The 22294-nt window shown below is 41.0% G+C and overlaps 1 protein-coding gene across 1 annotated transcript in view; it reads left to right on the plus strand.

The window, feature by feature from the left end:
- The window catches only part of LOC120523371 (coagulation factor VII-like), a 49647-nt gene extending 29398 nt beyond the window's left edge, over positions 1 to 20249 (plus strand). The window contains exons 6-8 of the mRNA XM_039744637.1: positions 3776 to 3894; positions 14344 to 14464; positions 19420 to 20249. Of these exons, the coding sequence (XP_039600571.1) occupies positions 3776 to 3894; positions 14344 to 14464; positions 19420 to 20015 (836 nt within the window). The 3' untranslated portion in view covers positions 20016 to 20249. The remainder of the gene's footprint in view (positions 1 to 3775; positions 3895 to 14343; positions 14465 to 19419) is intronic.
- Positions 20250 to 22294: the final 2045 nt, after the last annotated feature.

A 22294-nucleotide genomic window follows, 5' to 3' on the forward strand; every position in this document is an offset into this window, starting at 1 on the left:
CAGAGGAGTCAAGATTATTTTTCTTAAGTAGGGGTTTAACTATAGCATTCTTAAGACAGTTTGGGAAGACCCCCGTATCTAATGATGAGCTTACTATGTCAAGAATACTATCAATTAGCACGCTCAATACTTCTTAAAAAAACTTGTTGGTATTGGGTCAAGGACGCAGGTGGAGGTCTCAGTTGAGAAATGATTTTATATAAATCAGGTAAATCTATTCTGGTGAAAGAATTTAATTTGTTTATAGTGGAGTACTGGGGCTTAAGAGGATGCACAGTGTTAGGGAGATACTATATTATTTCTAATATCATTAATTTTTTGATTGAAAAATACAGTAATAGCCTCACAAGTTTCATTGGAAGTATTCTGGAGGCATTCCACTGAGTGACCTGGTTTTAGCAGACGATCATTCGAAGAGAATAAGACTCTGGGATTACTAGCATTGTTATTTATAATTCTAGAGAAATAGCAGCGCCTCTCAAGATGGACTGTGTTACTGTATTCTGTGATTTTAACCTTCAATATCTCATAGTGGATAGTTAGTTTAGTTTTTATCCATTTTCGCTCAGCTCTATGGCAGTACCAGTGCACAGGCCAGCCATGATATCCAGCAACCTCGAGGGGATCCCGCAAACCCTCCGGATGTCCCACAGGGCAACTCGATCAACTGAGTCGAACACTCCAAAAATCAACAAAGGCTGCAAAGAAACTCTGCCGATATTCACGCTTGCACTCCATGAGAACCCTTAGTGCCAGTATGCGGTCAATGGTAGACTTCTTAGGCATAAAACCAGTCATTGGTAGGTAAGCAAATGATCACAGATCCTATTGAGGATGACCCTAGCAAGGACCTTACCCGGCACCGAGAGCAGTGTTATCCCCCTGTAGTTGCTGCAATCCAAGTGATCACCCTTCCCTTTCCAGACAGGGACGTCAAGTCCCATTTTCCAGTCAGTTGGAATGATGCTAGTCTCCCAAATGGAAGCAAAAATTGCTTGCAATGCCAGGAGGACAGCCTTACCATCAGCCTGGAGAAGTTCACCCCGTATACCACAGATCCCTGTAGCCTTTCCCTCCTCAGCTGGTTCACCACCTGTGCAATCTCAGTGAGACTGGGTGGTTCACAGCTAAACGGAGGATCAGCTTCAAGAACCCTGGACCCAGAGATATCCAATGTCGTAGCCCGGGGATCAGCTTTAAACAACTGCTCAAAGTAGCCAGCCCAGCGGGTCACAACTGCAGTGTCAGCCATAAGGATTCGGATGTGCGTAATGCTTCGATTCCTCTGTAAGCAGGATGTGGGTCGCTAGACCACAGATGGTGTGTCACTTGCTCACAGATTCCTGTAAGAAACGCCTCTTTACCTGCCCTCAGAGCCCTCACAGCCATCCTTCTCAGTTACCGGTACAGACCAGAGTTGCCATTGAGCCGTGCGCTGCGACTCCTCTTGATAATATCCAGGGTTCCCCTGCGAGATGAAAGACCTTCTTCTGGTAACACCGGTAACACCAACAAAACTCTTAGCAACCTTTAGGGTCTTGTCACGAAAGGTCTCCCACATCACATTAGGATTGGCAGTTGTACCTAAATCTGAAAGTTCCTCACATAAACTGCATGCAAACTCATCAGAAACAGCCTGTTCTTGGAGTCTGGCCAAGTCCAGGCTCATTTTCCTAGTAGGTGGTAACCTACTGGACCTAAACTGGATCCTAAGAGTAGCAACATATGGGTGGGTGCATGGAACGTCTTGTCTCTCCGGCAAAATGATCATCTTCCTCTGTTGCCAGAGGAGCTGCGTAAACTACGCATTTCAGTGGCGGCACTCTCTGAGGTGCACAGACCGGGGACTGGCCAGATCTCTGTAGGTGGATACACCTTTTATTGGTCTGGTCGGTCTGATGGCTGTCATACTCAGGGAGTAGCTGTTGCTGTAGCAGATTGGCTTCTTCTGATGGTGTCCGATGTCGCTTCTTTCAACTCCCTGGGTGCCTTGTCTGTTGTCTCACTGTATGCTCCGACCGCGGTCAGTGATGTCTCAGCGAGGGAGACATTTTATTTGCAGTTTCGCTCGGTGGTTGATGGGTGCCCACAAGGTGACACTCCTCTGGTCATGGGTGACTTCAATGCAGCCACTGGCTCCGACAGGGCTGGCTATGAGGATTGTCTTGGTCCCCATGGGTCTGGTGACCATGGTGAAAGTGGCTTCATGTTCTTTGACTTTGCAAAAGGTCAGGGACTGTGAATCACTGGATCCTGGTTCCAGTGCCCCCACGTCGTTGGACTTGATACTCCAATACTGGTGGTGCGGTGAAGGAGATCAATCACATCCTCGTGGGCAGACGCTAGAGGCTCTTGCAAAACTGCAGGGTCTACAGAAGTGCCCAGTTTATGAATTCTGACCACAGACTTGTTGTTGCTACTCTTAGGATCCAGACATGTGCATGTATACTCTAATACTAATTATCAAGTACAGCAATAAGCACTTATTATTGAAATACAACGATTTATTGCATTGAGTTGTTTCACCTATGAAACATGTTGAAACTCATTGTACCACAATTTAAATGAAAGAGAGTATGACAGTTTAAATGTTAGCTTTAGCCAACACTCATTAAATGCATGTCTGAATTTACAAAAAGGGATTAACAACTGTGTGTAATATTGTTGTCCAGTCACAAATAACATAATTTATCGTTTGCAGCCTTATCAAAAATGCTTTTTTGAAATGATAAGAATAATGTCACTCACCTTCATTGTTACCTGCCTTACACCCAATGCTTGATGGGATAGGCTCCAGCTGCCATGCACCCCTGCCCTGGATAAGTGGGTTAGGAAAATGGCTGGATGAATGGCCTTTATTTTTTCCACAGTGAGCAGTCTAAATTGGCACAACAATGCAAATCAACTCTCCATGCAGAATGTGAAGCTTATTTTTCAACTTTCATATTTATAATTTGAGAGACACTGCTTCTGGAATTTTTGAGGACATTTGTAAAATTAAGTAAAGGTAGTATGTTGTTTCATACAATAACTTTAGCCTTGATTTCATATTGTTGCCAGATATTGTGGCACTTAAGCCTAAATATTTTTTATTTTTATTTTATTATTTTTTTTTTTTCTCCAGCCGTCTGGAGTTTTTTTTTTGTTTTTTCTGTCCCCCCTGGCCATTGAACCTTACTCTTATTCGATGTTAATGTTGATTTATTTTGTTTTATAATTGTGTCTTTCATTTTTCTATTCTCTAATATGTAAAGCACTTTGAGCTACTGTTTGTATGAAAATGTGCTATATAAATAAATGTTGTTGTTGTTGTTAAGCCTTCAATCTGCCTCAGTAATGATTTAAGAAATAAAGGGGTAGGGGAAATGACGGCGAAGGTGGTAGGGATGAAAATGTACTCCCTACTGGCCGCTGCCGAGAGTTGATACTACAATAAAATAAAAATAAAAAGAGGAATAACCTTGGAGGTCAATCATCACCAAAAATGGATAGTAGATGTCATGTAGTACATGTGTACCAAATTTCAGGTCAATAGGTCAAACAGTTTGCAAGCTACAGGTGATTTAAAATTCTAGATAGACAAACAAACAGCCACGGTAGCATATTATACATAATGACGATTGGAATCCATTCCTAATACACAAGACCAACCTCCATCTGTTTTACAGCATTTGTTTCATTCCTTTTTGTGTGCAAATCTTAAATGAACCAGCATCAACGTATTAAATGATTCAGTTCAAAATTAAGCCTGAAAGAATTTTTTTTATTTCAACAGTAAAGTATCCCTGTGGGAAGATCCCATTTGAGACATCAAATCCAGATGAAGTAAAAGACGACACACGAGGACGAATAGTTGGCGGAACTGTTTGTCCAAAAGGACATTGTCCATGGCAGGTAAAGTAAATACAATCATGACAGAAACATGATCTGTGAAATATATTTTTTCTTATCTATCTGGTAGGCTTTGGTACATAAAATTATGTAAAATAAATGTAAAATGAACAAATCCCAGTAACTATTATAAACAATTAGAATAGATAATTTTTTCCACTGTCACGGCTACAAACAGTGGCTTTTCTGTTCACACCACTCGTTGTTGTCAGTTTTCATAAAAGACCTTTACAGTGCAGTATCAAAGCACAAGTAAGTATAAGGGCGTAGTGGTGGCTCTGAGGCTAAGGATCTGCGCTGGTATCTCGAAGGTTGCCAGTTCAAATCCTCGTCATTGCTAAAAGAGATCCTACTCTGCTGGGCCCTTGAGCAAGGCCCTTAACCTTCAATTGCTTCAGGGGTGCTGTACAATGGCTCACCCTGTGCTCTGACTCCAAGGGGTTTCCGAAAACTAACAAATTCCTAATACAAGCAATTGTGTAAGGTGAAATAAAGAACAAAAAAAAACCAAGCTGCAGTTAAGAGACGGTCTAAAAAAGTGGATAAAATATTTCTTTAATTGCATTTTAAGGCCAAGCCTTTCATTAAGTGTAAGAGCCATTTTTCTGGTTATATAAGATTCATAAATATTTTACTAGATGACAATGCATAATCTATGGGAGGTTCCTATAACCTCCATAAGTAGAATTGAATTGGTATATTCTTGCCATTTCTAACAGCTTTAAGTAAACATTATTTTTCAGTTAGTGACAGCCTTGCCAGGTGTAAGGTGTAGAGGCATATGGTTTTAAACCGTGACCGTGCCTGAGGACCTACGAGCTCTTTGAATGTGTGAAATAACAATAAAATAAGAAAACAATGCTTATTTGAATGCTGTACCGTATGCTTAAGGTATACAGAAGAAGAAATTAAGTACCTTTAAGTATAGAAATAACTAAAGTCCTCAAGAAAAGCTAAGTTTAGACAAGATGCATTTTTCTTTTTTTTTGCTTTTTATTCTACATGTGTAACTATTTTTTTTCTTTTATTCTTGTGTGGATTATTTGCTTTTAACTTTCACTAAATATTTTTAAAATGAACATCTGGACTGAGAGATTTCTTTCAGCACGCGTTTTACCCATGCTTGATCTTGCCTTACACTTCGGCAGCTACATTAGGAATATTTATGAATAAATTTATTACATTATTGGTTTTGGAACATGATTTTCTTTTTACATTTTCTTTAATGTTTTGAACACATTTGCAGGATGTGATAAAATTGTATTGTTATTTTATTTGGATTTTCATGACATCATCAGGGCAACAGGCAATCTTCACCTTTTAGCACCTTGGAGTGTAAATATGTATAAAGAATCCAGCAGGCTAGCTGCTTTGCCTGCCTCTTCGTGCGCCCTGACCGTGACATGCTCCACCAGCACTTCGTGCACCCTGACCGTGACATGCTCCACCAGCACTTCGTGCGCCCTGACCGTGACATGCTCCACCAGCACTTCGTGCGCCCTGACCGTGACATGCTCCACCAGCACAACAACTCTCTCTGGCCCCTCTCTTGAGCTGGAAGCCTCCTGCACCAAATCCTCAGAAGACATCTGAACTATAGTGGAGAAAGTGCATCAAAGGAGATAGCGGATGTATACTAGTCAGTCCTTGTACGGGCCACCACTAATCTTTACCGCCAACTCAGGAGATCAACTAAGCCCAGGGCTGCAGCACGATCAGAATACTACTAGAGTAATACCAGTACTTTATAGAAATCTTTCACGGTTACGTGACTAATGCTTGTTCTATTTGACTCATTCACCACACACCCCAAATCAGCATATGATAAAAAGAATTAAATCAATGAAAGGAAAAAAAAGTATATTTACATATTAACAGACATAACAATTTCAATGTATTTCCCCAGACAACAAGTACATAACATGAATTAAAGACATACATTCAGAAATTAGGGTTTGAGATGCTTTCACTAGAAATAACCAGATTCCCCCAAGTCATCACACATTGGGTTATTGTCCTTACGGTTCAAGAGGATGGTGAAATGCCGGAAGCCCAATGGAGTACGCCAGCAGCTGATGCCAATAATATAAATGTTCTGTCCATCCGGTCCAATGGTCAATCGCTCAAGTGAAACTACAAAAAAAAGTTCATCTTCAGGACGTGGCTCCCTTGCAACCCTGAGTAAAACAAAACCTTCTTCCAGCAGGTGGCTTGCAAGTGGATTCTTGGCGTTAACATGCTACTGCTCTGCTCCTTGCTTCACTGCTTGATGTCTCTTTCTCTTTCCCTTCCTTCCGGGTTAAATTGTCTTTAGCCCAACCATCCTGCCTTAAAGGTGTAGTTCCCCATTTTCGGAGAACCCTCAGCAACCAATTTCCTGAAGTACTCCTTAAGGAGACACAAACTAACAAAGGGACATTAGCACATGTGGCACCTGCTACGATCTGTTCTGGAATGCAGGTTATATAGTTTTCATATATTGTATTTACATATTGTAGTGTGTAAATTTTATTCATTTATTTGCTGGTTTGTTGTATTTCAAGTGAATGGTAGGCTCTTTAATGCCTACTATTCATCTTTCTCATTTATATTGTTTGCTTCTTTTTCCACTTGCATATTCAAACTTATGTGTAATGAACTTGGGAGTTCCTTCACACATAGTCCCAAAAAGCTGTTGCAAAAAACCAACCCAACAGAATTGTCTCTCAATGTTTGGCTTGTATGACAAAGGGGAAAATGGAGAATCTTTATAAAATCAAAGGTTTAGTTTCCTGCGGTGGGCTAGCACCCTGCCTGGGGTTTGTTTCCTGCCTTGTGCCCTGTGTTGGCTGGGATTGGCTCCAGCAGACCCCTGTGACCCTGTAGTTAGGATATAACAGGTTGGATAATGGATGGATGGAAGGTTTATTTTCAAAAAATGCTGTGTAGCACAGATGTTATAAGGGGCTCAAAAGGCCCAGAAATTGCATTAGCACAATAGGCAATCCACTGGTGAACAAGTCCCAAAAACACAAATAAGGATGAGAAACAGATCAAAATATCCAGAGAATCAACAACAAACCAAAGCAATAATCTCAAGGAACTCACTAATGCCCAGCGCATACAATGTACCAACAGGGACTGTATATTCTCAGCCTTTTACAGCGTTGAAGTCCATTGACAGAGATTGACCCCACCAGCTCCAACCTCCCCGCTCTGATTTCATATACAAATATGATCCTGCTCTGATGTCATATCAGGAAAGGAGCAGCATCCACTCACCAATGCCTCAGTGTTCCTGCCACTTGGGGAACCATCCACAAAACATGTGGAACATAGTAAACAAATGGATGTACAGAAATAAAATAATACACAAAACTAATGAAAAACACAGAATAATGAAAGTAATTAACATAAACAGATGAATCAAACTTAGGCAAAAAAAATATCACCGAACACTAGCTGAAACATAACATTACATGACCATAGACCGTTTGGAATTCCACTGCATGTCACGAGATGTTGCTGTATAAATGACTTCACTACTGAATTTGTTAGAGTATAAGATTATCTGTATTGGCAGGAGAGAGAAGGAGCTATCGGTATACTGGAGGTTTGTGTATTTATTTCCTATACAGTTTGGAACTGATGGCTCATATAGGCTGGCCTCTAATGCCATGCCTTGTAAAATGTATGTGCAAGTCCACTGCCTCATTTTGTGTGAGAGCTAGGAAAAGCAAATAAAGAGCTGATCACTGAAGATGTCAATGAAAATGTCATGAAAATACACTGCTAGTCATTTTGTACTGTGATAAATTAGAGAGAAACATTTACTGTGTTGGCTGGGATTGGCTCCAGCAGACCCCCGTGACCCTGTGTTAGGATGTAGTGGTTTGGAAAATGACTGACTGACTAACTGTCATTTAATTGCGGAGGCGCTTTCAGAAGGTGAAAGTCATTTCATCTTTTGAAGGATATTAGAGTAGCTTACTGTAGTTGAATGCTTTTGCTATATGTGGAAACAATATTGCACATAAAAGGCTGCAAAACAGGGTTCAAGTACTGTATATTTCCAAGAGCAAATACTTACAAAGTGATAAAGACTGCATGAGAACAGTATGCCAGAGTGCGCCATTCACCCCATAAACATGTCAATATTTAATGTACAGTAGTTAATCATTCTGTTCTTGCCATTTTTCAGCTTTAGCAGACCTTTATGTGAGTTTGTGGTAGCCTTGATAATACAGTAGATAATACAGAAGAGTTGATACTTGTCATTCATTACGCACCAAGCTTTTCCTAATAATCAAATTAATCTAACAGTCCCCAAAGCATATAAGATATCAAGTAAGAGGCAGGGCAATATTCATAAACAATTCCTCATTGCAGTGCAAACTTCACAGTAGAGCACAGGCCCTGTATATTACATATCGTGAGAGATTGCATATCAGATCTGGAAAATACTCACAAAAACTTCACAATGACATTCCGAAGGAATACAGAATTAGAAGAAACTGGCAGCATCTTTCAAATCACACTTTCTGAATTGGCGACCGAGTGATTTCTTCATTAGGAACATCCATGCCCAGCTGTTGGCTAAGGCCAATTAGGCACCGAACTGGGGAGCCACTGCTAATTCAAGTGCCTCACCCCCCCCTTCTATTACATTAGAACTTTACATGTAACACACAAATATGAAAGGGCATCACCCAAGCCTCCCCAACCCCACCCTACCTGCTCTTTGATTTCATATAGAAATATAACGCCACTCTGATCTCATATAAGGAGAGGAGCAGCATCCAAACACCAGTGCATAGTGGCGCTATGTACCCGTGAGTTGGCCCTGTGCACACTGACTCTTTGGATTTTTTTACTAAATGTTAATGGTAGGTTGATGCATATTTTCTATTTCTTATATAATGCAATATATATATTTTAGTACATTGCCTGTCATATTCTGTGGCATTGCATTAAATATATTTGATACAGTATTATGCTATACTTCAGTCTAAATATAAATATAAATTATGGTTTCTAGATTTTTAATGGCATATTTGTCTTTTTTCATGCCCATAACAGTCTGTCTGATGCATGCAGAATTCATTTTGTAGCATTACCCACCATACTAAGTCTGTTAAACCTGCTGATTCAACGTTTCTTCTATGACTGCAAGAAGTCCACTGCAACTGCACTTAGCCTTAGTCTTGGTCCACTGCAAGTCCGCAGCTCTGGGGCACAGTGCAACTGTGCTAAACTCGAAAGTTAACCTTGTTACTGTCAATGCATACTAAGACAAAAACCTGAGCTCATGGCACACTGCAACTGACCTCAAGGGTCTATGCTTGTTCTCGTATGTTCCTTGTGTTTTGTGGGTGGTTCCCCAAAAGGTTGACATCAAAGGGCTGCCCTCAGCCGTATAAAGCAGTTCCTTTTGGTTCATTTGAACATACAAGTTCTAGTGATTATTGTTACTGTGTCTTTTTTGAACCCTTCTTCTGGATTTTTTTTTTGGGGACTTGTTTGCTTTAGGATTGCCTATTTCAGGCAACTCCTGCTGTGCCTTTTGTGCTCCTTGGAGCTTTTGTTAAGAAGAACATTTTTGGGCAATAAATATTTTTGTTTATAAAGAATCTTTATCTGCCCTTTTTTGCTTTCAAGCTGTAGGTTGATGGATGATTGTCCTTAAAGGGGCTTTTGGTTACTAATTTCATGACTTATTACAAAGGTTGTCTCCAAGTTCATCACAATACAATTGCACAAAAATCTATAAACTAGCAATCAGAAAAAAAAAAAAAAGTACTGACATCTTCAACAAACCACTACTGGATGGGTCCAGCTCCAAGCCTTTTATAAGTAGAGGGAGGGTCCAGAAGAAATGACTCAGGGTGAGCCCACCTCTCGGGGGCTCCTCCCATAAAGAACATGGAACATAAAAACATTTAGAAAAACAGTACATAAATGACCTCAAATACAATAAAAACACAGAATACAGTGATCCCTCACTATATCGCGCTTCGACTTTCGTGGCTTCACTCCATTGCAGATTTTAAATGTAAGCATATCTAAATATATATCACGGATTTTTCGCTGGTTCACGGATTTCTGTGGACAATGGGTCTTTTAATTTAGGCTACATGCTTCCTCAGTTTGTTTGTCCAGTTGATTTCATACAAGGGATGCTATTGGCGGATGGCTGAGAAGCTACCCAATCAAAGCACGTATTACATATTAAATAAAACTCCTCAATGATATACGATATGATTCCCGCGCGCTGCTTCGCACACTTAAAAGCTCTAACAGCCCGTATTGACTTTTCATTGTTTGCTTTTCTCTGTGTCTCACTCTCTCTGAGAAATACAGGCAGATACTTATCCATCATGCAATACCATCAGGGAGACGTATGATTGGCCCCATTATCTGCTCCTGACGGAGGGGGTGTGAGCAGAGGGGCTGTTTGCACAGAGGCTGTTTGCTTAGAAGATACGGATGCGCCTGTAAAAAAATGCTGAATGGCTACCTTCACATTGATCCCTTCATTGCGCCGCTTTATCGCAGTGCTTGCATACTTAAAAGCGCAACAGCCCTATTGATTTTTGATTGTTTACTTTACTCTCACTATCTGACAATCTCTGCTTCTGATGGCGCACCTTGAAGAGGAAGATCTGTTTGCATTCTTTTAATTGTGAGAAAGAACTGTCATCTCTGTCTTGTCATGGACCACAGTTTAAACTTTTGACTAAAGGGTGTTATTTCATGTCTAGAGGGCTCTAATAATGTTAAAAAACGTATTTAGAAGGTCGTAAACAGGTTTTCAATGCTCTAACTGCAAAAATATTAGATTTATAAATAAAGAATCCTACTTCTTGGAAATCCGTTTATCTGTCTGGAGCGGATCAACCGCTATAAACGAGGGTTTACTGTATAACTGTGCGGAGAATATTTATAAACAGTGTGGGAGAGTTTCTAAGAGCTTAAAATATATAAAAATCACCATACAAACATATGGTTTCTACTTTGCGGATTTTCACCTATCGCGGGGGGTTCTGGAACGCAACCCCTGCGATTGAGGAGGGATTACTGTACCCAAAAATCTAATCTGACGCATAACAGCTATGTTGTTACTCTTTTGCTTTCTATATCTTCACTGCAATTTTGGATTGTACTGTCATCTTTCCAATGGTTTGTTATGAATACAACTTTTAAAGTTCAAAATTGCAGGTCTTAAACTCTGTGATCACAATGGTTCAAATTATGCTGAAACAAAAAAATATGTGTTATGTGAATTCTTTGAAAACTTACACTTCACATTTTACACTTACAGTGGTGCCTTGGTTTGCAAGCACAATCTATCCATCCATCCATCCATCCTCTTCCACTTATCCGAGATCGGGTCGCGGGGGCAGCAGCTTGAGCAGAGAGGCCCAGACTTCGCTCTCCCCGGCGTTCCCAGGCCAGCTAGGAGACACAGTCCCTCCAGCGTGTCCTGGGTCTTCCCTGGTGCCTCCTCCTGGTTGGAGGCATCCCGATCAGATGCCTGATCCACCTCATCTGACTCCTCTTGATGCGGAGGAGCAGCGGCTCTACTCTGAGTTCCTCCAAGATGAATGAGCTTCTCACCCTATTTTTAAGGGAAAGCCAGAACACACTGCGGAGGAAACTCATTTCAGCCGCTTGTATTCGCGATCTCGTTCTTTCGGTCACTACCCACAGCTCATGACCATAGGTGAGGGTAGGAACGTAGATTGACTGGTAAATTGAGAGCTTTGCCTTGTGGCTCAGCTCCTTTTTCACCACAAAAGACCGATGCAGAGCCCCGATCCGCCTGTCGATCTCACGCTCCATTCTTCCCTCACTTGTGAACAAGACCCCACTTGGGGCAGGATCTAGTCCCCAACCCTGAGAGGGCACTCCACCCTTTTCCGGCTGAGGACCATGGTCTTGGATTTGGAGGTGCTGATTCTCATCCCAGCCGCTGTACACCTAGCTGCGAACTGATCCAGAGAGAGCTGAAGATCACGGCCTGATAAAGCAAACAGGACAACATCATACGCAAAAAGCAGTGACCCAATCCTGAGTCCACCAAACCGGACCCCCTCAACACTCTGGCTGCGCCTAGAAATTCTGTCCATAAAAGTTATGAACAGAGTCAGTAACAAAGGGCAGCCCTGGTGAAGTCCAACTCTCATCAGAAACGGATTTGACTTACTGCTGGCAATGCGGACCAAGCTCTGACACCGATCTTAAAGGGACCGAACAGCAATTATCAGGGGGTCCAGTACTCCATACTCTCGGAGTACCCCCCACAGGATTCCCTGAGGGACACGGTCAAATGCCTTTTCTAAGTCCACAAAACACATGTAGACTGGGTGGGCAAACTCCCATGCACCCTCCAGGACCCTGCTAATGGTGTAGAGCTGGTCCACTGTTCTGCAACCAGGACGAAAACCACACTGTTCCTCCTGAATCCGAGGTTTGACTATCTAATGGAACCTCCTCTCCAGGACCTCCGAATAGACTTCTCCCGGGAGGCTGAGGAGTGTGATCCCTCTGTAGTTGGAACACACCCTCTGGTCCCCCTTCCTAAAGAGGGGAACCACCACCCCGGCCTGCAAATCCAGAGGCACTGCCCCTGATGTCAATGCAATGTTGCAGAGATCCTGTCAGCCAAGACAGTTCTACAACATCCAGAGCCTTGAGGAACTCTGGGCATATCTCATCCACCCCCGAGGCCCTGCCACCAAGGAGTGTTTTGACCACCTCTGTGACCTCAGACCCAGTGATGGGGGAGCCCTCCTTCGAGTCCCCAGGCTCTGCTTCCTCACTGGAAGGCATGTTAGTGGGATTGAGGAGGTCTTTGAAGTACTTTCCCCACCGACCCACAACGTCCCGAGTCGAAGTCAGCAGCGCACCATCCCCACCATATAAAGTGTTGACACTGCACTGCTTCCCCCTCCTGAGACGCCGGATGGTGGACAAGAATCTCCTCGAAGCCATACAAAAGTCATACTCCATGGCCTCCCCAAAGTCTTCCCACGCCCAAGTTTTTGCCTCAGCAACCACCGAAGCCGCATTCCGCTTGGCCTGCCGGTACCTATCAGCTGTCTCCAGAGGACAAAAGGGTCCTGTAGGACTCCTTCTTCAGCTTGACAGCATCCCTCACCGCCGGTGTCCACCAACGGGTTCGGGGATTGCCGCCACAACAGGCACCGACCACCTTACGGCCACAGCTCCGGTCAGCCGGAAACATGCTTGTAATCCAAAACAAAACAAATTTCCCCAAAAGAAATAATGGAAATACAAAAACATTCATATAAAAATGATTAATACAAAATATAAAGTAAAAATACATAAAACAAGTTAACCTGCACTTTACCTTTAAAAAAGTATTGTGGCTGGTGTGAGGGAGATGAGAGAGAGGAGAAGAGGAGGAGGGTTATTGTGTAGAATGACTTTCACTATAACTAACAGAATCCCTGATATCTGTTGGCTCACTGGAATCTTTTTCTTTTTTTGCGAATTTAATAAGGAACCTATCCAATGACAATTGCATTTGCCTTCTTTTGAGGATTTCGCAGAAATGTGACATTGCATTGTCGTTAAACAGACTCATCGCTCGCACTGCAATAGCCTTGATCGGGTGGTGCTTTTCTACAATATTGTTTTTGTTGCAGTACAGTTACTAAAGAACAGTCACTATACACATGGACACAAAATAAAAAAATGCTTTGCGTGCATACACGTGGTCATAATGCTATAGTAAACAATTTATGCTCTTATGGATGTTGACTATATGAGTGAGGCATGCCAACTGAGACCGAGCATGGGAGATGATTACCCACAATCCCGCAGCAAAAGAGAGAAGAGCCATCAGCTCAGTTGTAATCACGTGACACTCGAGACCTCGCTCGTTTATCAAGTTAAAATTTATTAAAAATTTTTGCTCGTCTTGCAAAACACTTGTAGACCAAGTACTTGCAATCCAAGGTTTTACTGTAATTAGGTTAGGATTTTTGGTAAAGGGTAAGGCCAAAACTACACAATCAAAAAAAAAAATTCCAAAAAATAAAAAAAAAAGAAAAAAAATTAAATAATGCATTTGTTAGACAATGATTAAACAAACACCTCTGAATATTTTCACACAAAATGAACAAAGAACAAAGAGGAGAAGGAAAGAAACAAGAATATCTTAAAGCAAAAAAGAACAAACTTGGAGCTTCAAAAGAACTCTCATAAACAAAATCCCAAAAGTGTAAATAAAGCAGAAAGAATGGTCAAATCAAGACATAATTAAACCAGATATCTTAATAAACTGAAAACCTTTAATATCTAATAGCGACAACAATAGCATTACCCAAGAAACAAGCAAACAAAATGTTTTCTGATGTTGAACCAATTGATTTTACTTAAGAAAAATATTCATCACAAAAGACGAGACTAGACTGCAGGATTACAATTTGTTTTTTTCTTTTACAGGTTCTTTTAGCTTATGGAGACACACACTTTTGTGGAGGTGTCATAATTCATCCATTGTGGGTTGTTACTGCAGCTCATTGCTTTCCTAAAGTAACTACAGTTAACTTGAAAGCAGTCGTTGGTATGTACAATATTTGTTTTAATAAATATGAATTAATAAACTTTCTAAGACAAATTGTTTTCCAGGAATTTGTAGAGAGTTATAAGAGGCCTTGGTATATTCATCCTTCCACTTATTATCAAATATACATAACATCAGGGTCACAAAGACTCTCTGATTCATTAATGGCACCTTACTGGATTGTTTAGCACCATTTCATTCTGGGACAGAGGCGTAGCTAGGGGCAGGTGGAGGGGGTGGTCCGCCCCAGGCGGCACATTTTGGGGGTGGCATTATTGGCCAAAAGGCTCAGTACAATTCATGTGTAAGCAGCAGGGTTCGGAACAATATGAAATAACTAAAATTCTCAGATTTTTATCCACAAATGCTTCGAAAATTATTTTCATACTGTCCTTCTGTGACAGTATTAGACACAGCAGTTGAAATTTATGAGGCAATAACAAAAATAAACATAAACATTGCACCGATAATAATTTCTAGGAAATTACAATTTCGTTCTTTCTCTGTGCAGGAAACATCCTCACCTATCACTTGTACACTACACTGATTCTGGTTTTCGCAGCATAATTATATTAAACTGATAATTAGAACTTGTCTTATCAGTGCGTCTGTACTATATTCTTGTCTAGTTGATGCTTATAAATAATTATATGTGAACAATTATTCCTGTTTCTCTATATATGAATACATCTATGCAACATTTATCTTCATTTTTCTCTGTACATCATTTAAATTTTCTATTTAAATAGGTTAACATATTAAGATATGTTGGAGGGTAGCAAATTGAAGCACTGCCATGCCTTGAGCGGCATGAACTCTAGCTATGCCACTGTTCTGGGAACAGTTCTTCACATATGAAAGTGGTCCTTTGAAAAGATTTCTAAGATGCGGAAGAAACAGAACCCTTTAATGTATTGTATGCTTCCTAACAGGATACAACATGTCAAGAAAACCTGAACTTAGCCTGTGGTATTCTACACAGCAAGAGTCCATTTAAAATCAGGAACCCAATGGTATTTCACAAATCTGTCATCATCTATTTATCAAACCTTTTATAGAAGATTCTTTCTGGATCCTTTAAGTAGATGGTTCCTTTGGAAACTATAAATGTTTCCCCTATGAAGAAACACTCTGGCACCTTCATTTTTAAGAGTGAATGGTGGTGCCGATATACCAGGAGTATTGGGTGTAAGGTGTAAGGCGAATGCCAGTCGATTTCAGGGCACACTCATGCATATTTCTACACTGGCTCTGGCAGTGTTAAATTACACTCTGTAAAATAACCCAAAATTAACATTTTTGGGATGTGGTAAGAACATTGGGTTACATGGTGGGAAAACCCATCTGTCATCAGACAGCAGTTTATGAAGCTGAGAAACTGTGTGTCAGAAATGGTGGGGGTGTGTGATACTGGTGCACCTCGGGGAACTGTCCTGTCCCCTTCCAGTTTATCCTCCACACAACAGACTTTCTATAGTTTGATTTAATTCTTAAACACATCAGCTTTCTGAATCTGCACTGTTCATTTCCCACCTCTATGTGAACTTAAAAAGGTCCAACAAACTGCTTGGATTTCAACTGTAGAAATACGAAAACCACTAGCTAAGATGGGTTGAAATCTAAGTAATAAACAAAGACCTCAGCATTAACGTTGCAGTGCAGTGGGTCCATCTGATTGCTCTGTCTCTATTACATACCATTTGGTACAGGATTCATAGAAGTAGTGCTAATGTTTGCGATGCGCCATCTTTTCGAGACTGGATGGACACTTAAAGAGATGCACAGACACTTGTCCTTTCATTAAGGTGAACTAGCTGTGTTACCTGTCTAAGATGGGTAGAAATCTAAATAATCAATGTTGACCTCAGTATTAACATTGTGGTGCAGTGTGTTCATCCGATTGCTACAGATAGATACAGTGGTGTGAAAAACTATTTGCCCCCTTCCTGATTTCTTATTCTTTTGCATGTTTGTCACACAAAATGTTTCTGATCATCAAACACATTTAACCATTAGTCAAATATAACACAAGTAAACACAAAATGCAGTTTTTAAATGATGGTTTTTATTATTTAGGGAGAAAAAATTCAAACCTACATGTCCCTGTGTGAAAAAGTAATTGCCCCCTGAACCTAATAACTGGTTGGGCCACCCTTAGCAGCGATAACTTGCAATGAGTCTTTTACAGCGCTCTGGAGGAATTTTGGCCCACTCACCATTGCAGAATTGTTGTAATTCAGCTTTATTTGAGGGTTTTCTAGCATGAACCGCCTTTTTAAGGTCATGCCATAGCATCTTAATTGTATTCAGGTCAGGACTTTGACTAGGCCACTCCAAAGTCTTCATTTAGTTTTTCTTCAGCCATTCAGAGGTGGATTTGCTGGTGTGTTTTGGGTCATTGTCCTGTTGCAGCACCCAAGATCGCTTCAGTTTGAGTTGACGAACAGATGGCCGGACATTCTCCTTCAGGATTTTTTGGTAGACAGTAGAATTCATGGTTCCATCTATCACAGCAAGCCTTCCAGGTCCTGAAGCAGCAAAACAACCCCAGACCATCACACTACCACCACCATATTTTACTGTTGGTATGATGTTCTTTTTCTGAAAAGCTGTGTTCCTTTTACGCCAGATGTAACGGGACATTTGCCTTCCAAAAAGTTCAACTTTTGTCTCATCAGTCCACAAGGTATTTTCCCAAAAGTCTTGGCAATCATTGAGATGTTTCTTAGCAAAATTGAGACGAGCCCTAATGTTCTTTTGCTTAACAGTGGTTTGCGTCTTGGAAATCTGCCATGCAGGCCATTTTTGCCCAGTCTCTTTCTTATGGTGGAGTCGTGAACACTGACCTTAATTGAGACAAGTGAGGCCTGCAGTTCTTTGGACGTTGTCCTGGGGTCTTTTGTGACCTCTCGGATGAGTCGTCTCTGCGCTCTTGGGGTAATTTTGGTCGGCCGGCCACTCCAGTGAAGGTTCACCACTGTTCCATGTTTTTGCCATTTGTGGATAATGGCTCTCACTGTGGTTCGCTGGAGTCCCAAAGCTTTAGAAATGGCTTTATAACCTTTACCAGACTGATAGATCTCAATTACTTCTGTTCTCATTTGTTCCTGAATTTCTTTGGATCTTGGCATGATGTCTAGCTTTTGAGGTGCTTTTGGTCTACTTCTCTGTGTCAGGCAGCTCCTATTTAAGTGATTTCTTGATTGAAACAGGTGTGGCAGTAATCAGGCCTGGGGGTGGCTACGGAAATTGAACTCAGGTGTGATACACCACAGTTAGGTTATTTTTGAACAAGGGGGCAATTACTTTTTACACAGGGCCATGTAGGTTTGGATTTTTTTTTCTCCCTAAATAATAAAAACCATCATTTAAAAACTGCATTTTGTGTTTACTTGTGTTATATTTGACTAATGGTTAAATGTGTTTGATGATCAGAAACATTTTGTGTGACAAACATGCAAAAGAATAAAAAATCAGGAAGGGGGCAAATAGTTTTTCACACCATGTAGATAGATAGATAGATAGATAGATAGATAGATAGATAGATAGATAGATAGATAGATAGATACTTTATTAATCCCAAGGGGAAATTCACATACTCCAGCAGCAGCATACTGATAAAAATAAACAATATTAAATTAAAGAGTAATACAAATGCAGGTAAAACAGACAATAACTTTGAATAATGTTAACATTTACCCCACCAGGTGGAATTGAAGAGTCGCATAGTGTGGAGAGGAACGATCTCCTCAGTCTGTCAGTGGAGCAGGATGGTGACAGCAGTCTGTCGCTGAAGCTGCTCCTCTGTCTGGAGATGATACTGTTTAGTGAATGCAGTGGATTCTCCATGATTGACAGTAGCCTGCTCAGCGCCCGTCGCTCTGCCACGGATGTCAAACTATCCAGCTCTGTGCCTACAATAGAGCCTGCCTTCCTCACCAGTTTGTGCAGGCGTGAGGCGTCCCTCTTCTTTATACTGGCTCCCCAGCACACCACCGTATAGCATGCAGCATCTTATTGCAGATGCTGAAGGACTCCAGTCTTCTAAGGAAGTATAGTCGGCCCTGACCTTTCTTACACAGAGCATCAGTATTGGCAGTCCAGTCCAATTTACCATCCAGCTGCACTCCCAGGTACTTATAGGTCTGTACCCTCTGCACATAGTCACCTCTGATGATCACGGGGTCCGGGAGGGGCCTTAGCCTCCTAAAATCCAACACCACCTCCTTGGTCTTGTTGGTGTTCAGGTGTAAGTGGTTTGAGTCACACCATCTTAGGTTCCTATACTCCTGCTCCTGCCCACTCCTGATGCACCCCATGATAGCAGTGTCGTCATGTCTCTTTTGCATACCATTTGGTACAGGATTCACGAAAGCAGTGCTAAGGTTTGTGATGCGCCATCTGTTGGATTGCTATATCTCTGTTTAATCCTGTTTGCTGCAGGATTTATGACAACAGTGGTAATGTTTTTGATGCTCCATTTGCTGGACAGCAGACACAGAGACACTTGTCTTTTTTAAGGTGGATCTTAGTCATTTAGTTTAAAACCATCCATTCATTCACTTAATAGAATTGTAGGGAGACTGAATGTTTTATAGCAGCATTGGTCACAAGGCAGGTACACACCCTTGACAGAAGGCCTGTTCATTGGCATACTCTTGCATACACCTACCCTGGGTGAATAAAGCTTAGTGAAATAACATTCACAAAATAGACACTAGAAGAACACATAGACGAGGGCAGAGCCTGGAGTTATGAGACAGCAGCATGAACTACTGAAACATTCAACTTGGCAAAGTAAATGTTAATTTAGATTTGACTTGCTGTAATTCTGGGAAATGAATTGTAATGACAATATAACATATTTTCACAGGATGCATGGCCTCAAAGTTCTTTGCAGTTTTCTAAGTAGTATTGTTTCATACTAATTACACATTTTTTTCTCTTTTTAACAGGTGAACATAAAATTGGTGTCAATGAAGGTACTGAACAGACGATTAAAGTTAAAAAAATAATAATTCATGAAAGATATGTAAAAGATAACACCGATAATGATATTGCGCTGCTGATACTGGACAAGCCTATTATTTACTCCAACTATGCTGTTCCCATCTGCCTACCAGAGAAGCACTTGGCCCAGAATGAACTGGCAGCTGTGAGATACTCAACAGTAAGTGGGTGGGGCAAACTCAGTGAAGGCGGTCCAACTGCTTCCATTCTGCGTAAGCTGATGGTGCCTCGGCTAAAGACACAGGAGTGCGTCGAGAACAGCAAGTTGAATATTACCAAGAACATGTTCTGCGCTGGCTACTTTGAAGGAAAGCAGGACTCCTGCAAGGGAGATAGTGGCGGACCTCATGCCACGCTTTATATTAAGACCTGGTTTCTCACTGGAATCGTGAGCTGGGGCAAAGGATGTGCCCGGCCAGGCTTCTATGGGATTTATACTAGGGTGTCTCGTTACCTGAACTGGATTAATAACCATGTGCATTCAGAGGACGTTCCTCCGCTTCTGTATCCTAACGCGTCTGCCAATGTTACCTCAGTGTAAACGTTGCATTTATATTCCTTTTACAATATGGTATAGAAAAATATGTAATCAAGGATGGCCTACTGTTTAAGACTTTGTAGACAAGATCAAAAATAGAAGCTGGAAACTCCTGCAGTGGTCGTTTCCATGATAATATATACAATATTTGTATTATAGTTTATTTTTTCATTCCAAAATATATTTTGACTTTCCGGTGTGACACCCTTAATAATTAAACTGGCATACACTACTGAACCTTCTTGAGTTTTTTAGTTATTATTATTTTTTTTTTTCATTCTTACATTTGCACCAATAATCTTAATATAGCATCTGAAGTATGGAAAGAAAATGAAGCGCAAAATAAAATGAGTTGATTTGAGGTTGTGTTGCATTTTTCTACAAGGATACTTTAAAAAAGAACACTTTCAGGTGGGGATCGATCTGTTCTTAACATAATTCTTTTTTTTGTAAAAACTTGATTGCTATGTATTGATTGTAATAAAATTAATAAATAAAAATTAAAAAAAAAAAAAAAAAACAAAGAACACTTTCTTCTCTGTAGTTGTTTAAAGTGAATATCCATCCATCATCCAACCCACTATATCCTAACTACAGGGTCACAGGGGTCTGCTGGAGTCGATCCCAGCCAGCACAGGGTGCAAGGTAGGAAACAAACCCCAGGCAGGGTGCCAGCCCACCGCAGGGTGCACACACACACGGTACAATTTAGAATCACCAATGTACCGAACATGCATGTCTTTAGACTGTGGGAGGAAACCCATGCAACAACAACAACAACAACATTTATTTATATAGCACATTTTCATACAAACAGTAGCTCAAAGTGCTTTACATAATAAAGAATAGAAAAATAAAAGACACAATAAGAAAACAAAATAAATCAACATTAATTAACATCGAACAAGAGTAAGGTTCAATGGCCAGGGGGGACAGAAAAAACAAAAAAACGGCTGGAGAAAAAATAAAATCTGTAGGGATTCCAGACCTGAGACCGCCCAGTCCCCTCTGGGCAAACTACCTAACATAAATGAAACAGTCCTCCTTGGATTTAGGGTTCTCACGGAAGGGCTTGATGAAGATGATGGTCACGTAGACTTCTGTCTTTTAATCCATCCATCATTGTTGGACACGGAGAGAACATGCAAACGCCACGCAGAGAGGACCCAGGAAGTGAACTTGGATCTTCTAACTGTGAGGCAGCAGCGCTACCACTGCGCCACCATGTCGCCTTAAAGTGAATATGACAACTGATTTCAAAATAATCAGAAGATGTAGGAAGAAGAAATGACATTGTCTAGGGGGGAAGAAAGAAAGAAAACAGTGGACAGCAATGGTAGTGGGCCTAACACATTCAGGATCCAGAATCCTGGGGTCCAGACGTTTCTTTTTTATTTGAAGGTGCTGAAAATTGAGGACTGTACTGAGTATGTGCCATTGAAAATTTGTGCAAGAACAAATTATGGGTCTCATGTTTACCAGAAATTGTTGAAAATGCTTATCGATTTACTGATTTAAGCTAGACAACCATGAAGCTTTAGGCTACTCAGATTACTTACTGTATGGGTGGATCAATGTCACATTTCGAAGAACACCAAGAACGCCATGAACCATAAGAAACCCCAAAAAAGTTGTTTTTCCATTACAAACAAGAGAGCTCTAACACATTTTATCGGCATGCTTACACACATAGATGTGGAAAAATGGCAAATTTATATTTTTGTAGATTCTTTAATACTCCTTGATGTTTTTCCTGTACCACTTTACACTACACAGGACCCCTTTTTCATCTACTTTCTTTGATATTCACCTAGCACAATGCTTTAACACTGTCAGTAACTGCTTACACTTTACAGTATATTGATCCAGTACAGTTGTTACAGGTTGCTTTCTCTTGATGTAGCTTACATGACTGATATACTTTTTGTGGTGAGCTTGTTAGCCCTACGCACAACCCTCTTACCCCCTCATAGCTCTCCAAATAGCTATTTCTTCTAGTCACTTAGTTGACTGCTCCTGTTTTAAGGCACCAAAGACTCACCTTCTGCCCTGCTCTTGTTTGCTACTCCACTGTTCCACCATGATAAGGTCAAGAGACAGGGACCCGGTTGTGCATGCATTGCTTGCAGGAGACATTTTATGTTTTTTTACGATACCTGCATATCAATATAGTAGGTCCCACTGTGGCCTGTACACAGCCATTCAGAAACCCAGCTGGAGACATCAAGCCCAAGATCAGGACGGTTGAAAAAACTTGGTGGAGAAGGCCAGGCTTCTTCAAG

Source organism: Polypterus senegalus, chromosome 2 (genome assembly GCF_016835505.1).
Source record: "Polypterus senegalus isolate Bchr_013 chromosome 2, ASM1683550v1, whole genome shotgun sequence".
Taxonomy (NCBI): Eukaryota; Metazoa; Chordata; class Cladistia; order Polypteriformes; family Polypteridae; genus Polypterus; species Polypterus senegalus.